The 26,447-nt window shown below is 43.9% G+C and overlaps 1 protein-coding gene across 4 annotated transcripts in view; it reads left to right on the forward strand.

Moving 5' to 3' along the window:
* Positions 1 to 26,447, forward strand: part of SMARCA2 (SWI/SNF related, matrix associated, actin dependent regulator of chromatin, subfamily a, member 2) — a 604,786-nt gene that overhangs the window by 81,481 nt on the left and 496,858 nt on the right. For all 4 annotated transcript variants that reach the window (XM_029613254.1, XM_029613271.1, XM_029613280.1 and 1 more), the window contains exon 3: positions 1,421 to 1,550. In XM_029613254.1, the coding sequence (XP_029469114.1) occupies positions 1,421 to 1,550 (130 nt within the window). The remainder of the gene's footprint in view (positions 1 to 1,420; positions 1,551 to 26,447) is intronic.

Raw genomic sequence — 26,447 nt, forward strand, 5'->3', positions numbered from 1 at the left:
CTCTCAGGCCCCAGTTTGCTTTTCGTTTTTTTTCACACCGAGGGGAACTGTGTGATTTTCATCCAAGAGTCTCTCTTGTTTACATCTCTGGGTCCTTCCTGTCTCCAAGAGGATCTAGATCCACTGTTTATGTTGGGGTTTACTTATTGGAAACCCTGATTGTACTGTTTTCCGTGATGCAGAGTTTGCTTCCACTTGCATCACTACTCTGATATGGGCATCCCTGCTACACATGAGATTTTGTGTTTCAGCCTTTTCTATGGCTTTCTTTGTAGAACCCAATTCTTCTCCAGTCTGCATCCCTGGTGGGTCGGCTGCCTCTCAGGCAAAGGAGGGAGGGAGTGCTCCAACGCTGTTTAGTGTCATGCTCAGACACCCTAGAGCTAGGGATTCACCCATGTGTGAGGACTACTATTCTGCTTGTCCTAGGAGAAAACAGAGTTGCTTACCTGTAATAGGTGTTCTCCTAGGACAGCAGGATGTTAATCCTCATGAAACCCACCCGCCTCCCCTGGGAGATAGTTTCTCCATGTATTAGCTATATCATGGACTGAGGGACTCTGCCTAGGAGGCAGGATTTTGACTACAGCTGCACATGCTTAGTAGGGCATGCCGAGAGCTCTTATAGTTATAGTTTATAGTTTGTTTTTTATATACCGTCACATTAGCCATAGCCTTCACAATGGTTTACAATATAAATAGGATAAAGAAATACAATAAAACATTAAATAAGTAGTGATAACAGCTAAAATGTTAAAATAATGTTAATAGAAGAATTTAGCTGTTAAGAAAAGATAAAACATTCACTCTTAAAATAATATTAAAATATAGTAGTACAAAATATAATCTAGATAAAACAAACATTATCTTAGATTCTTTGAGATCAAAGTTCCGTGCCAGGCTTCATCCGATGATGTCACCCATGTGTGAAGACTAACATCCTGCTGTTCTAGGAGAACACCTATTACAGGTAAGCAACTCTGTTTTTTAATAGCATCCTTTGAAGATACCCCCCCTTTGAACCATGCTCTGTCTCCTTTTTGATTGTTTGTGCCGGCAGCTTGGTTTCACCCTGGTTCAGGTGAAGTCCATCCCAACAGAATAGGCGTCCCTTTCCCCAAATGTTCCTCAGTTTCTAACAATATAGTGATGTTGCACAATAAAAAGCAATAATACATAATTGGAACCACCGAGCAATGAATAAAATCATTCAGAAAAATTCAGAGAATGAATAGTCCAAATACAGCAACCACAGACAAGAAAAATAACAGTAACTGAGTTCAGTTGGGAACGGACTAAATGTAGCAGGGCCGCTTATGTAAGTTTCAAAGAAACTTAGCTATTGCTGAAAACCAAAATTTCCACAGTTGAAGAGCAGGTTGTTATTTTTTTAACTCAATGTTTTTCTTTTACATTGCAGCCCATGGATGGCATGCATGACAAAGGAATGGCAGATGAAATGCATTGTACTTCAGTGAAGAGTGCAAGCATGAGACCTCCTCATCCTGGAATGGGCCCACCTCAGAGTCCAATGGATCAGCATAGCCAAGGTGTCTTACATATTGTGTTTCTTATCTTTATATCCACCAGTAAAAGTCTATCCACTCAAAATATCCATTTATTAAGTGCTGAGTTCAATGTTCTTAAATTGTGGCTTGACAGTGCTGCAAATGAAATGTGTTTTTTAGCTTTGATTTAGTAAAAATGCCTAGATCTTATAGAGTGCATACTGTTTGTGCAACAAGTGATTAGCTCACTTTGCAGTGTTGCTCATAATAGAGCAGTGAAATGATAGTGCTGAGGTTGTCAGCAATTATAATATATATAATAAAATTTAAAAGAAGTAGTAACTCTGATTCTGGGGTGCTGACTACCAAGTTACAGCTATTTTCTGATAAGGAAATGCAATGTTTGCCACCTGGATGGATCACCGAACTGAAAGCATGGCAGCTTGGACAGTTCTTCCGAAGCTTATTTACAAAGCTGCTGAGCTTGCTCAAGGGTTTCTCACATACCACTTAACCTGTTGCTCTTCAGTGTTTTGTTTTTTTTTGTTTCCCCCACTATTGGAGTTAAGAGGTCTCTCTCAGGGATCTGTTTGCCTGGCTGGGGGAAAACAGTGCATTAGACCTTTAGATGCACCCATGCTATTTTACCCCCAATGGGTTGCTTTCAGAAATAGTAGGTGCAAAGCATGCACACCCTTTTTGTGTACATTTGATAGTGTGTCTTTAAAAATTAGCTACAGTATGCCCCTTTGTACCTCAGAGGGGTTTATTTTGGCCCTAATGTATGACGCTACTCTCCCTCTCTCTCTCTTTTTAAAAATTATTCTCTGCTTTCTGGAATGGCCACCTCCCAGTCCTTTTGATCACTGAAGCATGATTCGGTGACTGCATCACATCAACAATGTCTTCCTGACCAGCAGCCTTGCTGTTCTGAATCCACAGCATATCGAATATGTTAAATGACCTTGGAGTGAGCACTGCTTCAGGGCATCCACCTGCTAATACAGGACACTCTGTGCACTTTCCCATTCCCATGACTTTGTTTTAGTTACTGTATCTCCTCTGTGCTTTTATTGCCCTTCCCTGGGGAACCTAGTATAAATCATCATTAATTTAGAGAGATTTTGGGCAAAGATACTCTTACCATTCCTTAATAAGGTGAAACCTATATTAAAAACTATACTGTAAAATGTTTGGACAGCCAGAACTTTGGAATGGTTTTCAATCTGCTTATTAGCTTTCGAGCATATAAGATATGGTAAAACTTAATTTAGATAATAAGTAGAAATTTGAAGGAATCATTTTTTAGTTAAAGATATTTTAATATGTTGTGTTGGCTAAAATATAGCCGACTAACTTAATTCATTTTTTGCCATTCAGGTACCCATCATAGTAGAGTACAATATAGAAAATCAAAATGCACACAGACTTAACATGAAGAACCAAAATCTCTTAACACCTAATAAACTGAGATACTGTGTTGCATTAAAAATACAAATGCAGCCATATCCCGTGTGTCATATATTTCTAGGAGCAGTGAATGAATTTGTCATGTTTTGAAATAGAAAGTGAATGCTGGGAATGGCTTTGGTCATCACATGGAATGGCTGAAGAAGCTGTGCACTTTGTGACGCTGACAGGAGATGATTTGTTTTTGTATCTTTTTAAATCAGACACCTAGATTTCCTTAGCAGATGAGTCTTCGTTAGATAGACATGCCTCTGTATTTTTCTGTTAAAGATAATTGCTAGTCTAACTTATGCAGCTCCATCATAGATTTTCTCTTTCTGCATCTTGTGAAGAATACAAGTTAGATGAAAGAAAGAAAGAAAGAGCTGGGTGTTAAAAGACAAGAGATGGCAAGATTTGATGGAAGAGATGAAAGCACCCAGAGACCTATCACAAATAGAGGAAAGTAGTGGCTCCAGGACATGGCCTTAAAGGCCCCTAGCAGACTGTGGAATTAGAGGACCGGTCATTTACCAGAGCCTTGAAAAATTAATAGAAAATCAGGCAAATGGAATGCCAGAGAAACCCAGCTCTGAGAGTAGCAAGAAAATTCTTGTGATTAATTTTGTCACAAGCTGTTGTCTAAAGAGATAATCTAGGTACAGGCATTAATGGAAGTATGACAATGATTGGACTAGTAGACAAGGAAGTTTTGGTAGAGAGAGGGTATAAAACCAGATTGAAAAAAGACCAATAGTATTCAGTAAAAGAAGAAAGTGTGCTGTAGACTTCCCATTCTAGAGTTTTGGAAAAAAAGAAGAGAGATGGTGGGGTCATCTATTTATGGGATAACTTATTTATGTACTTATTTGATTTTCCATTCTATTCTTCTGGCACTTCAAAGTGGATTTCATTCAGGCACTGTAGGTATTTGCTTATCCCCAGAAGATTTACGTAAGTTTGTACCTAAGGCAATGGAGGGTAAAATGATTTGCCTAAGGTAACAAGGAGTGGAGTGGGATTTGAATCCTGGCTTCCCCTGGTTCATAGTCTTCTTGACATCGTTTGAAATGTGAGGGTCCCAAGAAGGTTTTAAAACAAAGAAAATTGTACAGACTACAGTATACTCAAAATTGTCTGTAGCAGTGCTAGAGAGAAGTGAAATTTTGAGGAGAGATGGATATTTCTGAATAGTATAGAGATAGGAATAGGGTCATTAAGAGAAGTAGTAGGCTGAGAACAGTGCAGTGACAGATTGTACAGAAAATGAAATGTACAGAGAAAAGGAAGCAATAGGGACCAAATGATGCAGGGAGAGTATAAAATCCGTGGGGTGGAGGGGGATAGTGCATAGTGTAGCAACTTGTTTTTTTCTATTATTATTATTATTTTTAATTTTTATATACCGAAGTTCTTGTAGGGACTACAAATCACTCCGGTTTACATAAAACGAAGAACTGCTCAACAGAGAGCGGAGCTTTACATGGAACCGTAGAACATATGGAACAGTATAACTGGTTGACAATTTAACATAATACTAAATAAAGTAATAATAGTTTAACTGGAAATAAATAAAGAAATATAATATTTTATATATAAGAAGTATAACTATTTAACGTAGCAATAAATATAAAAATAAGCAATGCCAAATATATGAAATAAAGTGAATTTTTGAGCTCCAAGATAATTGTCCAGTTGCAGATTCTTAAAAGTAGTATTTGATACAGTGTCCATAATTAAGGGATACCTAGTAATTAGGAAGTCTGTCCGTCATAGTAAGATTAAGCGTCTGGGAAAGCTTGTTGGAAGAGAAAAGTCTTCAGTCTTTTTTTTGAATTCTTGATGACTGGGTTCTAGTCTAAGATCTGGGGGAAGCGTGTTCCACTGGTGTGGGCCTGCTGAGGATAGTGCTCGTTTGCTCAATGATGATTTTATTTGCGGAGCATGCAGTGTTCCTCTGTATGCGCTTCTGATTGGTCTGGAGGAAGTGTGCGGTTGGAGTTGAGAGCTTAATGTGATGGGGGCTAGTTTGTTTGTCGCTTTGTGTATGATAGTGAGTACCTTATAGAGTATCCTTTGTTTAATGGGGAGCCAATGTAAGTTCCGAAGGATTGGGGTGATATGATCTTTTTTATTAGTGCTAGTTAGAATTCTAGCCGCTGAATTCTGAACCATCTGTAATGGTTTGATAGTGTTGACGGGTATACCTAGAAGCAGGAAGTTGCTGTAGTCGAGCTTAGAAAGAATGATGGATTGCAGTACTAGCCTGAAGTCGGAGAAGTGAAGGAGGGGTTTAAGTTTTTTGAGGACTTGCAGTTTGTAAAAGCAGTCCTTTGTGGTATTGTTTACGAACTTTTTTAGGTTTAGATGATTATCAAGCCATGCTCCAAGGTCTCTGACGTCAGATGAGAACGAGTTGTTTGTGTTTGGTAGAGAGAGGCTGGAAGAGATTGTGTGTGAATCCTGGGAGACAATGAGCATTTCGGTTTTATTAGCATTCAATACTAAGTTGAGGCTTGAGAGTAGGTTTTTGATGGGCTGTAGGCATTCGTTCCAGTACGTGATGGTTTTTTGAAGGGATTCTGTGATCGGAAGGAGGATTTGTATGTCGTCTGCATAGAGGTAATGGGTAAGCTTAAGGTTTGAGAGTAGATGGCAGAGAGAGAGGAGGTAGATATTGAACAGGGTGGGTGAAAGTGATGATCCTTGTGGGACTCCTTGTTCTGTCAGGATTGGATGCGATTCTTTGTTGTTTATCCTTACTTTGTAGAATCTGTTGCTTAAGAAGGAATGGAACCATCTAAGGGCTGTGCCTTTGATCCCTATGTTTGCTAGTTGGTCTATTAGAGTAGAGTGTTTTACCGTATCAAATGCAGCGGAAAGATCCAGAAGAATGAGCAGGTAAGATTGTTTATTCTCCAGATTAACGAGGATTGTGTCAGTGAGAGATAGTAAGAGCGATTCGGTGTTTAGGCGTTTTCGGAATCCATATTGAGCTGGGGATAGAATGTTATGTTCTTCCAAATAATCTGACAGTTGCTTGTTGACAATTTTTTCCATCAGTTTGGCGATAAGTGGTAAGTTTGCGATGGGTCTAAAATTAGCTGGGTCTGATGGGCAAGCGTTTGGTTTCTTTAGTAATGGTTTCAGTATTGCCAATTTTAACTGGTTAGGAACTAAACCTTGAGAAAGGGATGTGTTGATAATTTCTGCAATTGGTTTTGCGATGGTGTTTGGAATGGCGATGAGGAGATTTGTTGGTATTGGGTCTGATGGGTGGGAGGAAGGTTTGAATTTTTTGAGTGTGTTTTCAATCTCCAGTGAAGAAGTGAGCTCGAATGAATCCAGGCTTGTGGTTTGTTGCGGCAAGGATGTGAGATGGTGTGTTAGGGTAAGGCTGTTGGATGTGATTGATTGGGTAAGGTTGGTGATTTTTGTTTTGAAGTAGTTGGCTAGTTCGTTTGCTTTGTTGAGTGCTTGGTGGTCTGGGATAGTAGGAGGAGGTGGTTTGGTTAAAGAGGACACGTAGGAGAAGAGAGCCTTTGAGTCGAATATAAAGTGGTGTATTTTTTTTTCCGTAGAATTCTTTCTTTGTTCTAAGGATTGTATTCCTGTAGTTGTTGAGGAGCGATTTGTAGATGGCATGTGTTGAAGTGGTTGGGTTTTTTCTCCAGCTTTGTTCTTTTTTTTCTAAGAGATTGTTTAAGGGATTTAAGTTCGGGTGTAAACCAAGGTTTCCTATTGTCTAGTGTAGGTTGTATGGTTTTGGTTGTAGTTGGGCAGATTTGATCTGCAATTTTATTGTTAATATTGATCCAGGAGGTAGTTGCAGTAGTTGCGTCTGTGAGATCTAGTTGCTTTAATGCTTCAGACATCTTTTCACTGAGTATGTCTGGAGAGCATGGTTTCCTGAAGTGGATGGTGGTTTTGTTAGTGGTTTGAGGTGGTGGGTTGTTGATATTGAGGGTTGTGTGGATAACTTTGTGGTCTGACCATGGAACTGGTGAGCAAGTGGGGTTGGTATGAATGTTAAAGGGTTCGTTAATAAAGATGAGGTCCAGAGTGTGGCCTGCCTTGTGGGTAGAACTGTTGATAATTTGAGTAAAGCCCAAATGGTTGAGAGAGGAAAGAACTGTTTGGCAGTTGATGGATTGTGGAGAAGCATCTACGTGTAAATTAAAGTCTCCGAGGATTATAGCAGGTTTGTCGGCGTTTATGTGTTTGGCTATAAGTTCTATCAGTAGAGAGGGATCCAATTCTAAGGTTCCTGGTGGTGCGTAGACTAAAGCTATTTGGATTTGTTCAGATTTAAAGAGGGAGAATTCTAGTTTGTTGGAGGAGTTGGTAAGTTGTAAGGTAATATTAAGACATTTTTTTGCTGCAAGAAGGAGACCTCCACCTCTTTTTTTGGGTCTTGGGATGGAGAATAAGTCGTAAGATTGTATGGGCAGTTGATTTATGAGTACAGTATCTGTGTGTTTTAGCCATGTCTCTGTAATTGCACAGATATCTGGGTTGGCTTCTATGAGGTAGTCACTGAGGATGTCCATTTTTTTGGAGAGCGACTGAGCGTTGAATAGTGTTAAGGTAAATAAAGAGAGTCCTAGGAATTGTGTTATCGGTGAGATCATTATTGGTTATAGTCTTTGTTGTCGTGTGATGTTATTAATTGCAGGTTTTTTGTGCTTTCTGAATTTGTGCCAGATTTTAGGTATGGTGCAGAGGTGCATTATTGTGGCTCAATTGGTTGGGAACAGTACTGTAATGTTGAAAATGGTGCTTTAGGTATTTTTCTACATAGTAACATGGAGGTCCATATTCAAAAGCATTTAGCAAGCTAACTCAGAAGTTACCAAAAATCTACACCACAACACAGTGATCTATAATTAATCAAAAAAAGTGGAACAATGCTGTCCAATCACTGAGATATACTTTCCAACACGATCTTCTTCCTTTTGTTTGTTATTTGTGAACACACACTGTGTTGGAAATTATTTAATATCTTACAAAAAATAACTTTATAATCTCTTTTCAAAAAAACCCCATTTTTTTTCCACAAATAAAGAAAAGGAAGAAGATCGTGTGAGAAAGTATATCTCAGTGATTGGACAGCATTGTTCCACTTTTTTGATTAACTCAGAAGTAACCAGCTAAATGAATATTTGGGCACTTACCAGCTAAATTCTAGCTGGCTAGTAAGATAGCCGGCTAGAATTTAGCTAAGTAACAGGTCGATACTGTAATGTGCGGTTGAAGATTTCCCGTCTGTAACGTGCTGGGAGCGCACAATTCGGACGCGTAAGGCGATCCAGCAATACAGTCTCCAGTTTCACGCGTCCTTAGCGCTTCTTAAAACAGACGCATAACCCTTTCCGCACGCAGCATGTATATGATATGTAAATGAACGAATTAGCTGTATAATGAAGGAATTAGCTATTTCCCTCCGATACTGTAACGCGCGCCCCGACTATCGCTGCCATTTTGCCCAGCGTTTAACCTGCTAACTTACCGCCTACCCCTACCCCTGCGTTAGAGGCAGGGGTAAGGGTAGGCGGCAAGCTTTCCCCCAGCCCCCTCTCACCTGCCCTGGCCGCGTCCATGGATGCTGGCCTCCGGGGCAGCCCCAGTCCTCCCCCCTCCTCCCGAAGAAAAAAAAAAAAGCGAAAAAAAAAGTTGCGAGAGAGAGAGGGGAGAGGACGGCAATCCTACGCTCGGCGACTTACTTTTGCAGCCCCCCTCCTCTGGACATCGTGGCTTCCCCGTGCCAGTTCCCCCTCCCCTCCTCCCGAAGCAGGGCGCGAAAAGCAGCCTTGCTCCGGGAGGAGGGAAGAAGTGACTGGCAGTGTAAAGCGGCGAAGCGACTTACTTTTTGCAGCCCCCTCCGGACATCGGACGACCTCTCCTGCCTCCAGCTGCTCGCGAAGATGGACGCCTGCACGGCCGCTGAAGACGTGACGTCACATGCCGTGACGCCAAACGTCGTGACGTCACGTCTTCAGCAGCCGTGCAGGCGTCCTTCTTCGCAAGCAGCTGGAGGCAGGAGAGGTTGTCCGATGTCCGGAGGGGGCTGCAAAAGTAAGTCGCTTCGCGCTTTTCGCGCCCTGCTTCGGGAGGAGGGGAAGGGGAACTGGCACGGGGGAAGCCACGATGTCCGGAGGGGGGCTGCAAAAGTAAGTCGCCGAGCGTAGGATTGCCGTCCTCTCCCCTCTCTCTCTCGCAACTTTTTTTTCACTTTTTTTTTGCTTCGGGAGGAGGGGAGAGGGGACGGCAATCCCTACTTCCTGGTATCTGTCATTTCAAATGACATTTGAAATGACAGATACCAGCGTGACCGTGAAGCGTTAGGCCCGAGCACCCAGGTTACTGTATAGGCGCTCTATACAGTAAAATGGGTTGCGAGGGCCTAACGCTTCCCTAACACTTCGCAGACGCGGCATGCATTTGCATGCAATTAGAAGAGAGTATCGAGCGGTAGGTGAAGAGAACTGTGCGTGCGGGGAACGAGGGTGCGCCAGGCACTGCCGCACTCTTTCTATCGCGGCCTTAGAGTATCGACCTGTAACTTGGGGGCACTCCATAGGCGTAACTGGGAGTAGTTGTTAGTTGGCTATGTTAACCGGCTATCTTTGATATTCGGAGTTAGCCAATTAACATAGCCGTCTTAAGTCTGGTCGGTTCAAAGAGCTGTCCTAAAGTTAGCCAGTTAAAAATTAGCTGGCTAACTTTATGATAGCTGGGTATATTTCATAGTGCGGCTGCACTTTTGAATATGCCTCTAAAGTTAGCCAGATAGGTTTATCCAGCTAACTTTGCTATCTAGACTGAGTCTGAATATGGACCTCTTAGTAACATAGTGATGACAGGAGATAAAGACCGAATGGTCCATCTGGTCTGCCTAGCAAGTTGCTCATAGTGGTAGTTTCCATTCCGTGCAGGTTACCTCAGTGCCTTCTGTTAAGGGTAGTAACTGGCACTCCATGCAGGTTATTCTGGGCAAATAAGTTGAGTGATGGAGCAAGAGAAAAGGGAATTTGGCTATTAATAGGATGTGGAAGAAAATTATAGATGGTTGTACTATTCTCACAATTTGTATGCCTCTGCTTGAGTTAGCTAAAACTTTTTTCCCTTCTCAGCTTCAAATACCAGAGAAAACGTAGTTCTTAATACCAAATATTTAACACTCACTGCGAATGGCATGGTATCAAAGATAGCTGCATAGATAACAGAAACTGGAACAGCTGTGGATCTCTGAAAACTCAGTTGTTACAGGCAGACAGCTGCAGCTGTGGAATTATTGGAAGAGGTGAAAAAAGTGATGATTCTAGGAGCTTGACAAGGATTAGGAAGAGCTTTTAGCTTGCCAAGAGCCCCTGACCAGCTGAAGGTGCGGGGGGTGGAGGGAACGGGCAGCGCGCGCAGGGCTCGGCGTGCGCAAGTTGCACAAATGTGAATTAAGGACATACATTTTCTCCGCCCTCCTATGGTGATACCAAATGGTCCCTCTCACAGTTGAGAATTCCTGAGGTGATTTCTATGGTCTTCAGACAAGTGCCTCCGTTCATTAGCTGATTTTTCAGCTGGCGTGGACTTCGCTACTTGAGCGTCATTGCCATGCATGGTGGGTGACAGCACATATCCTCTGCCCGGCAGCTGGAGACTGTCTCTGTACTCAGCCAGGTAAGGCTGAGCTCTGGTAAGTTTAAAAAAAAAATTATACAGAAACTTAGGAGGTTTTTTGTTGTGCAGGGCTTCCTCCTCCCTTGATCTTCATGCTCAGAGTGCCGGTCCGACGTTTGTCCCGCTCTGTGGGAGGTTAAGGGACATTGGCAGCCTGTCGTGTGGAGCAGCCTCCTTAGACTAGGCTTCGCTCCGAGGCTTTTCGTTGTGTGCCATGTGATAGGCCGCAATGGCATTTTGCGTGCTTTCTTAGGCTGTTCTCCACAGGATTGTCTGTCCAGTGTGTGTATCTAGCTATACATCTAGGTTCTGCGCCCAGTTAAGCGATGCTGTAGTAGCTGCATGCTTACTCTGTGCACAAGTGGTACTGTACGCTTACATTTTTTGTGCGCTTAACTTTGTGCGCCTAGGTTGAGTGCGCATAAAAAAAAAATACGCATGCCTCTGGCCAACGCTCAGCACTCTTGGCCATAATGGTGCCTGTACCTAAGAAGTCTAAGCATCTTTCTCTTTGCCCTGCTTGTCATATTCGGGCTTCTCAGCCAGAAATGCCTGCTAATTCGTGCCAACACTGTTTGGAGGCTTAGGGAGAATTGTCTTTCTCTGATTTCACTAAGCCTCATACTTCCCAGCTGGATGTGGGTCTGGGTAAAGACAACTCAAGAGGGGCACCTGATTTTGGAACTCCCTAACTGGTTCCTCAGCAGGGGAAGGTAGCTCAGTGAGTACACCTCAGGTACCTGCTGGTCTGGAGTTGCAATCCTTTCTTCAGGCGCAGACCTCAGCCGTGTCCAATGCTCCTAGAGCAGAGGTGCAGGTAGGATCCTTGCCTGGAGCTTCTGTTAAATGCCAGAGGTACTCCTAGAGCGGAAGTGGGACCTCTGGATAGAGATCCATATGGCACGGATGATGTCTCAGATCCTGCCTTTCTTGAGGATGTGAAATTCCCTCTGCATTTGAACCATATAGAACTATGTTACGTTTTTTTCATAGAGATGAACTACCAGCTCTGATTTCCCAGATCTTGAAAAAGCTTGGAGTTTCTGGAGCAGATTCAGTAACTGAGCCAAAGAGAAATCCAATTTTGGTTTCCTTGTGTAAAGCCTTTTTTTTTTTTTTTTTTTTTTTTTAATTTTCCCCATGATGGAGGCCATTCAAGAATTGATTGATCTTGAGTGGGTCACCCCAGAGGCTAATTTCAAAGGGGGTTGGGTTTTGGAAGGCCTGTACCCTCTGAATCCAGTGGTAAGAGAGTGCTTTTGTTTTTTCTAAGATGGATGCACTTGTGTGTGTAGTCTCCAAATGGACCGCTATTCCCATGATAGGAGGAGAGGCCTTGAAGGATGCTCATGTTAAAAAGATTGAGGCTATCCTTAAGCAAGCATTTGAAGCAGTGGCGATGACCTTGCAGATCGCTTCTTGTTGTTTCTTGGTGGCTTGCTCTTGTTTGCTTCTCTCCTAGGAGGTTGATGACTCTGGGATAAATTCCAGGGTAGTTATGGAACCAGCTGCTGCCTTCTTGGCAGATGTGGGCTGTGATTCGATCTGCATTTCATCCAGAGGGGTGGCTTTGATAGTAGCAGCCAGGCATCGGTTATGGTTCGAGGTCGCATCGGCCGACCAAATTGCCCTTTTAATGACTCACTTTTGTTTGGCAGCAAGTTGGAGAAACTGGCCAGTAAGTGGGGTGAATCTCCAGTTTCTCGTTTGCTGGAGGATAAGAAGCAGGCGCAGGGCTCCTTTAACTTGAGAGGTTGTGCTAGAGGATCCAAGCATTTTTGACCCTGTAGAGGAGCGACCTTTCAGAGGACTCTACCCTTTGGTAGGTCTCAATCCTTTCGTCCCCACAACCCAGAACAGGTGTAGGCTTGGGAAGTAGAACCTTCCGAGCCTCCCAGTGAAGGTTTACCGATCCACCCCCAGGGACAGGAGATAGGGGGATGCCTCTCTCTTTTTTATTAGAGGTAGGTCGAAATCACATCGGATCAGTGGATCCTGGAGGTGATCCGAGAAGGATATACGATAGTTTCACAGTGTTTCTTGGGATGTGTTTATGGAGTCTCCCTGCCACTCCCCACAGAAGAAGCAGGCAGTAGAGGGCACATTGGCAAGGCTCCTCAGTCTGAGGGCTGTTGTCCCAGTGCCCTTGTCTAAAGAAAATATGGGGCGATATTACATTTATTTCGTTGTACCAAAGAAGGAGGGCTCTTTTCTTCCCATACTGGACCTCAAGGGCAACGACGGTCATCTGCAAGTGAAGCATTTTCGCATGAAAACATTGTGCTTGGTGATAATGGCTGTGCAGCCGGGGGAATTTCTGACCTCTCTGGATCTGTCAGAGGCATATCTCCACATTCAGATCTGACTAGAACATAAACACTTCCTGCCGTTCACAGTTCCGAGATGTCACTTTAAGTTTCAGGTGCTGCCCTTTGGTCTGGCCACCGCTCCTAGAATCTTTTCCAACATAATGGAGGTAGTTCCGGCAGAGTTGAGAAAAGATGGAATCCTAGTACACTCGTATTTGGACGACTGGCTGATTTGCACTAAGTCGCTGGAAGAGAGCCACCTGGTGACTCGCAAGTTGATTTCCCTGTTGCAGGAGCTTGGCTGGGTGGTGAACCTCGCCAAGAGCAGTCTTCAGCCTTCTCAGTCACTGGAATACCTGGGGATTCAGATCGACATGAAGCAGGGCAAGGTGTTCCTACCGGAAGCTCAAATTCAGAAGTTCCTAGCTCAGTTCCGTCTGTTGTTAAGCACCCTGCAGTATGGTCTTACCTTCAGGTCCTTGGCTTAATGGTGGTGACTCTGGAAGTGGTACCATGGGCGAGGGCGCATATGCATCCTCTTCAGCGCTCCCTGCTTTCTCAGTGGAATATGCAGTTTCAGGACTATTCAATTCGGCTCCACCTGCCGATGGAGGTCTCCTCCCAACTGAATGGTGGTTGCAGGTGGATCATCTACAGAAGGGAGTTTCCCTATCTCCACCGGACTGGCTACTACAGACGATGGATATGAGTCTCATTGGTTGGGGTGCTTACTGTCAGGAGCTGACAGCGTAAGGGTGCTGGAGTGCAGTAGAGTTTCTCTGGAACATCACTTGGCTGGAAGCCAGGGCGGTCTAGTTGGCATGTTTATAGTTTGGGGACAGGCTGCAGGGTTGATTTGGTCCAAATGTCAGACAATGCAGTGACTGTGGCTTATATCAATTGGCAAGGAGGTACTAAGAGCCAGCAAGTGTTGCAGGAAAAACATCAACTTATAGACAGAGGTGCATCTCCAGATGATCTCAGCCTCGCACATTGCAGGCAAAGACAACATAAGAGCAGACTTTCTCAGTTTGGAGAGTCTGGACCGAGGAGACTGGGCGTTGTCAGATGAGGTGTTTCAGCTGATTCAGGATCGCTGGGCTCTCCCGTTCCTAGACCTGTTGGCGACTTTGTGCAATGTGAAAGTTCCGCAATTCTTCAGCTGCAGAAGTGATCCGAAGTCATTGGGAATTGATGCCCTAGTGCAGGAGTGGCTGGAAGACAAGTTGCTGTATGCCTTTCCTCCACGGCCCATGTTGGGCAGATTGATTTGAAGGATTGAATGTCACGGAGGGATGATGCTCTTGGTCACTCCAGATTGGCCCAGGAGACCGTGGTATGCAGATCTGCAGATGCTCCTGGTGGATTTGCCTCTTTGACTTCCAGTGCACAGGAACCTGTTCTTCATGAAGTTCTGACTCAATTTTGTATTATAGTATGGCCCTTGAAAGGGTTCACTTTCTGAAATGTGGATACTCTATGGCAGGGGTGGGCAAGTCCGGTCCTCGAGGGCTGCAAACCAGTTGGGTTTTCAGGATACCCCTAATGAATATGCATGAAATAGATTTGCATACAACTGAGGCAGTGTGTATGCAGGTCTCTCTCATGCATATTCATTAAGGATATCCTGAAAACCCGACTGGTTTGCGGCCCTCGAGGACCGGAATTGCCCACCCCTGCTCTATGGCATTGATTTCTACCTTGCTAAGAGCTCAGTGTGCTGCGGCAGTCAAAAAAGCAAGCAGAATGTTAGGAATTATTAGGAAAGGAATGGTGAATAAAACGGAAAATGTCATAATGGGGTAGACTCGGGCGAAATCTATGGAAGTATCTTTATAGAAAGGGTGGTGGATATATGGAACAGCCTCCCAGTGGAAGTGGTGGAGATGAGGACCGTATCTGAATTCAAGAAAGCATGGGACAAGTACAGCGAATCACTGAGGTGTGGTAGGGATTGTAGACATGAGCAATTGTGAGGATGGGCAGACTAGATAGGCTGTATAGTCTTTCTGCCATTGTGTTTGTGTTTAGTACAATTTATGTACATAAACTGAGAAGAAATAAAGCCAAGAAATATAGGCAGAAAAACAGGCCATACGGTTGTCTGAATCAAATTTTTTTTTTTAAATGCATGCTCCTATTATTATTATTATTATTACTTTTTTTTTTTAAGGTTTGTTAGGAAGAGGAGGAAATGCAGGGGTGGGATTGTAAGACTGAGGGGGAAAAGCAAGAATATGCGTAGAGAAACATGTGAAAAGCAGAAATGCTGAACTTCTATACTCTTACTCTGTGTTCATTTGAGAAAGGGTTGGAAAAGGATAGTAGAGATGGCAGAAGTATATTTTGTTAGCAAGGTAGTTACCACTCCATTTGCTGAAGAGAGTATTTGTAAGGAATTAGGGGAACAGGAAGAAGAAAAGGCAAAGGTGGCCAGGTTGGGCATATCCTAAGATGTGGGAGTTCAGAGAGCTTCTGGCAGCTCCACTGATAGTTCTGTTCAATTATTCTTTGGTTGCAGAGGACTAAGGCCGGGCAGATATTCATCTTCGTAAAAATCATAGAATGGAGGATACTGGTGCTGTAATCTTGGTAGTCTAACCTTGGTGGTGGGTAAATTTAATGGCGTTGCTACGAAAGGAAAGGATAGTGAATAGTCAAGGCATATGATTTTTATCACAAGAAGATGAAGACCAACAAAAATGTAAAAGTTCTTTGGGTGTCCAAAGAATTAGATTTGGGGTAGGCACTGGAGAGTGGTTCAGGTGTCAGTCCTGGGTCTGCTTCTCTTCACTACTTTTATCGGTGATACTGAAGAGGGGCTGGAATGAAAGGTTTATATTTTTGCAGCTGATATGAAGATGTACAACATGGGTAGAAAACATGGGACTTGCTCGAGAGGTGTTCAAGAGTTTGGCAGTTCAGCAATGTAAAAAAGTGTTACGTATTTGAATGCAAAAATGCAAGAGAGCAGTACATGAATAGAGAAACAAGAAGTATTGATGTATGCCAAATTGAAGAGAGATTGTGGGGTGATCATATCTGATGATTGCAAGATCACAGAACACTGGGGTGTATAGGAGAAGTATTACTAGAAGAAAAAAAAAGGTTATAATGCCTGAAGTCCATATTCAGACACAGGCCGGTTAGCAAAGTAGCCAGATAAACGTATCCATCCAACTTTGAAGGCATATTCAATAGTGAAACCACACTTTTGAATATAGCCGTCTATCTTAAAGTTACCTGGCTAACTATAGCTGCCTAACCTTAGGACAGCTCTTTGGCCAGACCAGATTTAGCCAGCTAAGTCATCTGGCTAACTCAGCTCCTCCCAGTTACGCCCCTAATTTCGCTGGCTAAATTCTAGCCGGTTATCTATTAGCCGGCTAGAATTTAGCTGGACAAGTGCCCAAATATTCATATAGCCGGTTAATTTCTGAGTTAGCCAGCTAAATGTTTTTTAAAATGGCTCGAAATGCCTCTTTACTAATCATTGGCGAGACCTCATCTGGATTTTTTTGTCCATTTCCGGAGACTACACCTCCAAAGGCATGTAGACAGTCCAAAATGGTGCAGGACCTGGCCCATAAAACTTAGGAAATGAGAATTTAGGGCCTAAATGTGTATGCTGCGAAGGAGGGAGAAGTGGAAATATGAGATGTTTCAGTACCTCAGAGATAACAATATTTTTCAGCAGGTGGTTCATTCTGGAACAGAAGTGCATGATATGATGCTTCAGGGTATGTGCAGGTGGGAAGGGTGAGGGGTTTAGACTGAAGAGCAAGATAAGGCAGAGGAGGTAAAGGAGACATAGAACAGTTTCCCAGTGGAGGTGGTAAAGATAAAAAAAAAATAATACCTGCATTGAATAAAAGGTGTGTGTGTGTGTGTGTGTGTATATGCATATATATGAAGAAACGTTCATAAAAGTGCAACGGGATTTCTACCATTTGCTAAACAAGTTTCATAAATATCTTTTAATTCCTTCTGCTTGCTGTTCAAAGGAAGTGTGTTCATTTATTAGCTCCAAGCAGTAAAATGTTCAGTTTTCACTCACTCAAAGAAATTAGTTTTCTGAACCTGCTCAAAATCCCTCCAGTCTTTAAAAGAATCTGTGCCTTCAGGCTACAAGGTCAATTTTTAAACTGATAACCAAAATGATCAAAAGTCAAACATGTGCCAGAGGGACACACAGTAGGCTGAAAAAAATAAATATGGACAAAAGACAAAGATTGCAGATCGAGAGAAGATGGTTAGAGAACTCCCTACGATGTGCTCAGGAAGGCCTTCAAAAGGAGACCGCATTGAAAATTTATTTATTTTTTGCCAACCATTAAATGTGTGCAATCTGTTATCATTTTACAATATAAACTCAGAATTTAAAATGTGTCACAAAACATTGACTTTTAAATTATATAAAACATGAGAGAGAGAGTTTAAGGGTGACAGTTAAGCCTTGGGGATCAGGTATCTACCAAACAAGAAAGACTGGGCCTTATTAACATGACTGAACTGAAATCATTTACTTTCAATACTTGACTAATAACTAGAAGCATAGACTGACAGCAGGTAGAGGCAATAAGACCCATACAGTCGCCCTCTTCCCTTCCTGTAACAGCACATTTCTTGTGCCTTTCCTCAGTTAATTTCACCTAATAAAGCACCTGATGCTGCTACTTCCCAATCAGGCCCTTATTAATTTAACCCAGAGTCTCTTAATTATTTTGTTTGTTAGTGTTGTCTGTGTGTCTTGACTAGACTAAGTGTTAAGAAGCAGGGCCTGTCTCATATTTCTGTACAGTGCTACTTATGTCTGGTAATACTATATGATTGGTTAATTAATATAATAATGATAATATGGAAGAGCTCACCCAGTCTCTGGCTTTATCATTAATTAATAGCAACCAAGTACGCTCTTAAATTGGGAATGCATAAGTAGGTATTGAGGGTATCTGATCCTTATTACAGAGCACAGATATTTTTGAACCAAGTAGTAATACTGTAAAGGTTTTTATGGCTGGGTGAACCTATTACTATAATATGATATTCTGAAATGGTAAACAGTGCAAGGACTTGCAAAATTAAATTAACAGAGCAGGAGTACTACCTACTTAATGCAGTCAATTCGTCCATTCTGTTTGTCACAGATCTTGTTTCTGTTTTGTTCAAAACTATTTTCTTTTATTTAAAAAACAATTTATTTTTTTTTGCAAGAAAAGGTGTATGCAACTTTTTTTTTTTTTCATCCTAAATCTGATTTTTGAAAAATTAGTTGTGAAGGTCAGCTTTCAGTTGTTATGCTTTGTTCAGCTGCAATTGGGTACTAATATTAATATTATTCCTTCCGGCCTTTCACACTGTGCAGGTAACATCAGTATACTGATATTGTATAGCACTGATCATCAAATACAGTGAAGTTTAGTAAAAAAAGCCATCCATCTCTTCGTGGCCATAGGTGTATTTCTAAAGTGTTATGGTATTCTGTGGGGTAATCTTCAAAGTCACTTTTGTATATAAAACCCAGCTTTCTTAGTGTCCAGTCAGATGAATCCAGAGCACGTGGGTTATGCAAATGGAGACGGAGTGAACTGACGTCACAGGATATACACCCCTGCAGTTTCCATCAGAAGGCCAGTATTCTCAGTCTCCAGCAGATGGTGGACATGCATCTCCCCACTGAGGATTACTTTATTTTAAAATAAAGGAGAATTAAGGATAACATTTTTCCCTGCTCACCTGCGGTGATACCTCCTCCAGTTGAGAATTCCTGAGGTGATTTCCGCTGTCCCTCAGACCAGTTCCTTGGTCCGATAGCTGATTTTTCAGCTGGTATGGACTTAGCTGCTTGAGTGTCACCACCACATGCCCTCTCTCCTGGCAGCTGGAGACCGTCTCTGTACTCAGGTAGGTAAGGCTGAACTTCGGTAAGTTTAAAAAAAAATTATACAGAATCTTAGAAGGAGGTTTTTTGTTGTGCAGGGCCTCCTCCTCCCCTGGTCTTCGTGCTCGGAGCGCCGGTCCGACGTTCATCCCGTTCCGTGGGAGGTTGAGGGAGATGGGCAGCCTGGCGGGTTGAGCAGCCTCCTTAGGCTAGGCTCTGCTCCCAGAACATGTTCCAAGGTAATGGTGGTAGTGGTGGCAGAGTTGAGGAAGGATGGACTCCTAGTACACACGTATTTGGATGATTGGCTGATTTGCACCAAGTCGCTGGAAGAGAGCTGACTGGTGATTTCGCAAGGTGATTTCCCTGTGGCAGGAACTTGGCCAGGTCACTGGAATACCTTGGGGGTTCATTTCGACATGAAGTAGACCCAAGGTGTTTCTGCTGGAAGCTTGAATTCAGAAGTTGCTAGCTCAACTCCGTCTGTTGAACACTGCGCCCGACTGTATGGTTTTACCTGCAGGTCCTTGGCTTAATGGCCGCGAGCCTGGAAGTGGTGCTTGGGTGAGGGCGCATATGCTTCCTCTTCAGCGCTCCCTGCTGTCTTGGTGGAATCCGCAGTCTTAGGACTATTCGATTCAGCTCCACCTGCCGATGGAGGAGGACTCCTAACTGCAGTGGTGGCTGCAGGCAGATCATTTACGGAAAGGAGTTTCCCTATCCCCTCCGGTCTGGCTAGTCCTGACAACGGATGCGAGGCTCCTTGGTTGGGGAGCTCGCTGTCGGAAGCTGATGACGCAGGGGCGCTGGAGTGCAGAGAATCTCTCTGGAACATGAATCGCCTGGAGGCCAGGTTGGTCTGGTTGGCATGTTTACAGTTTGGCGGCAGGGTGCAGGGTCATTCGATCCACATAATGTCAGATAGTGCAATGACTGTGGCTTTAAATCAGTCAGTAGGGAGGTACCAATTGCAAGCAAGTGTCGCAGGAAATACAACATCTCATGGAATGGGCAGCGGTGTATCTCCAGATGATCTCGGCTTTGCACATCGCAGGTTAAGACAACATAAGAGCAGACTTTCTCAGCAGGGAGAGTCTGGACCCAGGAGAGTGGGCGATGTCAGGTGAGGAGTTTCAGCTGATTTAGGATCACTGGGGTTTCCCATTCCTGGACCTGTTGGCGGCTTTGTGCACTGCGTAAGTTTCGCGATTCTTCAGCTGCAGAAGAGATCTGAGGTCCTTGGGGATCGATGTCCTAATGCAGGAGTGGCCAGAAGACAAGTTGCTGTATGCCTTTCCTCCATGGCCCATGTTGGGCAGATTGATTCAAGGATCGAATGCCACAGAGGAATGGTGCTCTTCGTTGCTCCAGATTGGCCCAGGAGACCGTGGCATGCAGATGTGCGGAGGCTTCTGGTGGATTCACCTCTTCAACTTCCCCCTGTTGTAGCAGTGGCCTGTCCTTCATGAAGATCGAACTCTATTCTGTATTACAGTATGACCCTTGACAGGGCTTGCTTGCTGAAAAATGGATACTCTGTGGCAGTGATCTCTGTCTTGCTAAGAGCTAGAAAGTTCTCCACTTTCTTGGCCTATGTGAGTATTTGGAGTGTGTTTGTTTGAGGCCTGGTGTGAGGATCGCGGTTCTCTTCCTTGTTTGGTCAAGATACTGTTCATTTTGGAATTTTTGCAGGATGGCTTGAATAGACACGGCCCTTTATTCCTTAAGGGTACAAGTATCTGCTTTTTGCCTGTTTCAGGGGTCCAGTCAATGGTGGATCCTTGTTGGCTCATTCTGATGTGGTCAGTTTTCTGAAAGGTGTGGAACATCTTTGACCTCCTTTGCATTTCCTGTGCCCCATGGAGTCTCAATTTTGTTTTGGATTTTTTGGTAGGCCCTATGTTTTGACTGCTATGTACTCTGTCCTTGTGGTCTCTGGTCTTGACAACAGTGTTCCTTGTGGCAAATTGTTCTGCATGTAGGTTTTCCATTTCTCTTTTTACCGAAAGCGGTCTCTGAGTTTCAGTTGAACCAGTCCGTCTCCCTGCCGTCTGTGGTCAGGGAGAGAGATGTAGAAAAATCTCATCTGTTGCGGTCCTTCGATGTCACGCGGCATATTGTCAGGTATCTGGAGGTCACTGGGCCTTTGCATAGGTTGGATCACTTGTTTGTCTTCCATGGTGGTACTAGACAGGGAGAGCCAGTCTCGCGGGCTACACTAGCTCGCTGGATTTAGGAGGTAGTCACGATCGCATATGTGGGCAGCCCCCACCCTATTCGGGAGTAGCTTGGGTACATCCCATTTGTTCTGCATTCACTTGACTAGACCCTAAGAAATGAGAAATTACTAATTACCTGATAATTTCCTTTTCTTTAGGACAGTCAGATGAATCCAGCTTCCCATCCTTGGCTGCTGTATGATTGCATAATGATCCTCGTGTGTGCTATGTGTTACAGGGCTTACTGATAAATGTTACTCTGGTCCCTAGACCAGTGTTATTACATTCTTGTCTGAGCTCAATGTTGCCTGTTAGCTAAGTATTGCAGTGGTTATCTGTTTTTCATCAAGTGTTTTGGTAGTCTGTCCACAGATGCTTTTGAAGAGAATATTGGCAGGCTGGCTGCAGTGATGTCAGTTTACTCCATCACCATCTGCTGGTAGGAATGCATAACCCACTTGTTCTGGATTCATCTTGACTACTATAGAAAAGGTAATTATCAGGTAAGTAGTAATTTCTCATTGATGCACTTTGGAAATAGCCTTGGCAGGTATGCCTGTAAAATTGCGCCCATAATCTGATTGTGCGTGTGCTTTTGCATGTGCAGTAGGCTTTCCCAGGGGAAGAATTGGAGCGGAGTTGGACTTATACGCAGGTTTTTGGTTTTTAAAAGTCTGCGTAATACACCACCTTAGCAGTGCATCTTCCTGCTTGTAATTGTGCACCTGCACAATCCCTTTTTATATTAATTGTATGCACATAAAATTGCTTTGAAAAATACAGGTCAAATCTGTGTGTAATAGGTATGTAGGATTTGCCATACTGGGTCAGACTTGAAACCTATGTGCAGTATTCTTAAATTATCCTTTATATGTATGTTACTGTATAAATCCAAAAGATAAGCAAGTTTGCTTACCGTAAACTGTGTTTCCATAGATAGCAGGATGAATTAGCCATGCTGTCATGGGAACTGTGTATCAGGGCCCGGGAGGCAGAGCTTCAAAGTAGATTTCAGAAGTTTGTCTCTGAGGCTGCGCGTGAGTTCCCGCGCAGGAAGACAGAATCTCCTCAGTCTATACAAAAGCAAGCGTAAGCCAGATACGGAGTAACGTCGACTGCGCAGGGAGGTGGGTGGGTCAGCATGGCTAATTCATCCTGCTATCTACGGAAACACCGTTTATGGTAAGCAAACTTGCTTTTTCCCGTTGATAGCAGGGCTTGAATTAGCCTTGCTGTCATGGGAGTCCGAAGCTCCTGATCACGCTGTATTATAAAGCTGAATTGACTGGTTAGCGTGATCCCATCCATGTGGCAGTCGACTAAGTGAACTAATGTTTCAGCGAGTGTAGAATCGCCTGTCCCAGCTTAGCGTCCTCGGCAGTGTGTTGGTCTTAGCAGTAGTGGGATGTAAACATGTGTAGAGGACCAAGTTGCCGCTTTGCAAATGTCTATTGGTTGGACATGCCTGAGGTTTGCCACCGAAGCCGCCACCGCTCGAACTTGATGCGCTTTAGGATGAACAGTGAGGGGAGAGTTCTGTACTGGATACACTGAGCAATCCAACTGGAAATGGTCCGTTTAGCTACTGGTAGTCCAGGGGCAACCGGATTGAAGGAAACGAATAACTGAGACGCTCTGGATGTCGATGTTGTCCTTTGCTTATAATATGCCAGTACCCTTTTACAGTCCAGTGTATGTAAAAGTCTCTCTCTGTCGTTTTGATGTGGTTTCGGACAGAATGTAGGGAGCTCTATCGTTTGATTGAGATGGAATTGAGAGACCACCTTTGGTAAGAATGAAGGATGAGTTCTGAGGATTACCTTCTGATGGAAAAACTGAAGGTAAGGGCTATAGTGAACTAGAGCCTGCAACTCACTGACTCTACGAGCTGACGTAACAGCCACTAGGAATACGACTTTCCAGGTCAGGTATTTGATGTGAGCAGACTCCATTGGTTCGAATGGAAAAAGCATGAGCTGCTCCAAAACTGCATTGAGATCCCATGCTACTGGTGGCTTGGATACCGGGGGTTGTAAGTGTGTCAAACCTCGGACGAAACGAGATATAGTCGGGTTGACCTTGATGCGGTCTATGGAAAGCTGAAATCGCGCTGAGGTGAACCCTGACCGATGCCGTGGCTAGACCCGTCATGTATAATTTATAAAGGTAGTCCAATAAGAGCTCCGGGGAGCAAACTAATGGATCGATGTGATGGGATGCACATCAAGCGGTATATCTCTTCCACGTGAAGGAATAACTCCTTCTGGTCAAAGGTTTTCGGGATGCCATGATTATGTCCTGTATCTCTTGACAATAAGCCTTGTTTGGTCAAGAGGACCCGCTCAATCTCCATGCCGTTAGATGGAGGGAGGCATGCAGCGGGTGCAGGAGAGTTCCCTCTTCCTGCGAGAGAAGATCTTCCCAATTGGGCAAGCGAAGTGGGTCCGTTATGGAGAGTTGTAGAAGATGAGTGACCATGGTTGTCAAGGCCATGCTGGTGCGATGAGAATAAGGTGTGCTCCTTCTGCCATGCATTTCTGAATTGTTCTGGTGATTAATAGAATTGGGGGGAAGGCATAAATTAGTCCCTCACACCAAGGAATGAGGAAGGCATCTTGTGCTCTTCTGTGATCTCTCGGCCATATGGAACCGAAGTGTGTACTTTTCTGTTGAATTCCGGGCAAAGAGGTCCAAGGTTGGATGTCCCCATTTTGCAAAAATCTGTTGCGCCACTTGTGGGTGAAGTGACCATTCGTGTGGATGAAAAATCCGACTTAAGCGGTCTGCCTGGGTGTTGGCTAAACCAGGAAGGTAGGTCGCCTGAACTTGAACGGAGTGGTGGGCTTCCCATTCCAGAATGATGATCGAGCCTTCATACTTCACGAGTGTTCCCTGGACCATGGAGTAACGAATCGGATATTCCGCCTCTGGGGGATCCCCGACGAAGGTGGGGGATCCCCCAGAGGCGGAATATCCGCCTCTGGGGGATCCCCCACCTTCGTCGGGGAAGGTGCCTCTGTTCTGCTCCCTGTACAAGTGAGATGGCAAACCAGCCTTGGATGCCCTCTTCTGTGAATGGGGAAGGTTCTTCTATATGCATTTACTCCTATTCCTTTAGTGGCGAAGACTCTCTTGAAGTTTTTCAAGGACAGGGGGACTATGATCCTCATAGCCCCTTGTTGGCTGAGACAGGTCTGGTTTTCAATTCCTACGGGAGTTGTCCATCTGAAGACTGATCAATCTGGGGACTTCGCCTTATCTCATCATGCAAGATCAGGGCAGGTTGAAGCATCCCCAACCTCCAGGCCCTGTAGCTCACAGCCTGGATGTTAGGAGATTAATCCTGCAGCCACTTGAACTTTCAGAGGATGTGTCTCGGGTCCTGGTGGCTTCTGGAAAGTATTCCACTAGAAAGTTCTATGGACTGAAGTGGAGGAGGTTTTCTGTGTGGTGTGAGTGGAAGGCCCTAGATCCATTCTCCTGCCCCACACAAAAACTGCTTGACTACCTCCTACACCTATGGGAGGCCGGAAAAGACCAGCTCCATTAGAGTTCATCTCAGTGCATTTGGTGTATACTACCAAGGTGTAGATGGTATGCCTTTCTCTGTACAGCCTATAGTTGTATGCTTCATGCGGCATCTGCTTTAATTGAAGCCTGCCCTAAGGCCACCTGCTATGTTTTGGGACCTCAATATGGTGTTAGCTCAGCTGATGTAAGCACCTTTTGATCCACTGCACACTTGTGACCTAAAATACCTGACCTTGGAAGGTCATATTTTTGGTGGTGGTCACCTCCAGCGCGTAAGTTTAGCAAGCTTCAGGCTTTTGTGACTTATCCACCTTATACTGTTTATCATGACAGGGTGGTCTTGCATGCACCCTAAATTCCTGCCTAAAGTGGTGATGGACTTCCATCTTAACCAGTCAATCGTCTTGCCAATATTTTTTCCCAGACCCTATTCACACCGAGGCGAATGAGTACTGCACAATTTGGACTGCAAGCGAGCCTTAGCCTTCTATCTGGAGCGTACAGAAGCCGATAGACAGGCCACCCTACTTTTTATTTCTTTTGATAAGAATGGTTGGGGTGTTGCCGTTGCCAAACAGACACTATCCAGTTGGCTAGCAGATTGCATCTCCTTTTGTTATGCCCAGGCAGGACTGCATCTTGGGGTTCATGTCAAGGCTCATTCTGTCAGAGCCAATTTAGCAACAATTGTCCACTTGCGAGCAGTTCCTGTGGAGATCTGCAAGGCTGCGATGTCGCATTCTTTTCACACATTCACATTTCATTTCTGTCTGGATAGGGAGGGCCAGTGCAACAGTAGGTTTAGCCAGCCTGTCCTTCGGAACCTGTTTGAGGTTTAGAACCCAACTTTCCCGCCTAGGGCCAGTTGTTTGGATTCAGGCTGTCTCCCTCTCTGTTACCATCGGCACTGTTGTTGGCTCGTTGGCAGCTGGTTGGGTGGCTGTTGGTCCCTTTTTGTGTTGGGGAAGCAGCCTGTAGCTAGCGATTCACCCATTTATGAGGACTACCATTTGCTTGTCTTTGGAGAAAGCAGAGTTGCTTACCTGTAACAGGTGTTCTCAGAGGACAAACTCCTGGCTTTTGCCTGCCCTCTGACTAGCTATTTAATACCAAACACACACAACTCCTGTTTTTTTTTTTTTTTGCCTGACGTCTGATTAGCTATTTAATGCAGACAAACAAGCACACTAAAGAATATACCCCAATAGTTTACTTCTCCTGAAAACTTTTAAGTTCTAAAATTTCCCCAAGCAGTCCTTACCGATTCTCTTCAGCCACCAGCATGGTGATCCTCTTCTCTCAGTGCTCCCAGCATGGGTTATTTTTCCCTATATGCATCATCTTGCACTTGTCCCCATTAAATTTCATGCACCATTTGGATGTCCAATCTTACATTCTCTCAAGGTCCTTCTGCAATTTATCACAATCCACTTGTGATTTAACTACTCTGAATAATTTGTGTCATCTGCAAATTTGATCATTACACTCCTTTCCAGATCATTTATAAATATATTAAAAATCTCTTGTCCAAGATCTATGAGGCACTCCATGCCATCTTTTTCCAGTGAGAAAACTGACCATTTAATCCTACTTTGTTTCCTGTCTTTTAACCAGTTTACAATCCACAGAAGGACATCGCCTCCTATCCCATGATTTTTTAGTTTTCTTAGAAGCCTTGTTCCTACCTAAGGTGGTATCAGACAGTAGAGCTCTTGCCTTTCCAAATTGGTCTGCTGAGTCACCTGAGGCAAAGGTCACAAACAGTTTTCGGCAGTCTGATCTTTTGTTTGTATTGTTTGGAGGTGCCAGATAAAGATGCAAGGCCTCCAAGGGCACAATAGTGCATTGGCTGAAGGAAGCTTTTGTTTCAGCC

This window comes from Rhinatrema bivittatum, chromosome 1 (assembly GCF_901001135.1).
Source record: "Rhinatrema bivittatum chromosome 1, aRhiBiv1.1, whole genome shotgun sequence".
NCBI lineage: Eukaryota > Metazoa > Chordata > Amphibia > Gymnophiona > Rhinatrematidae > Rhinatrema > Rhinatrema bivittatum.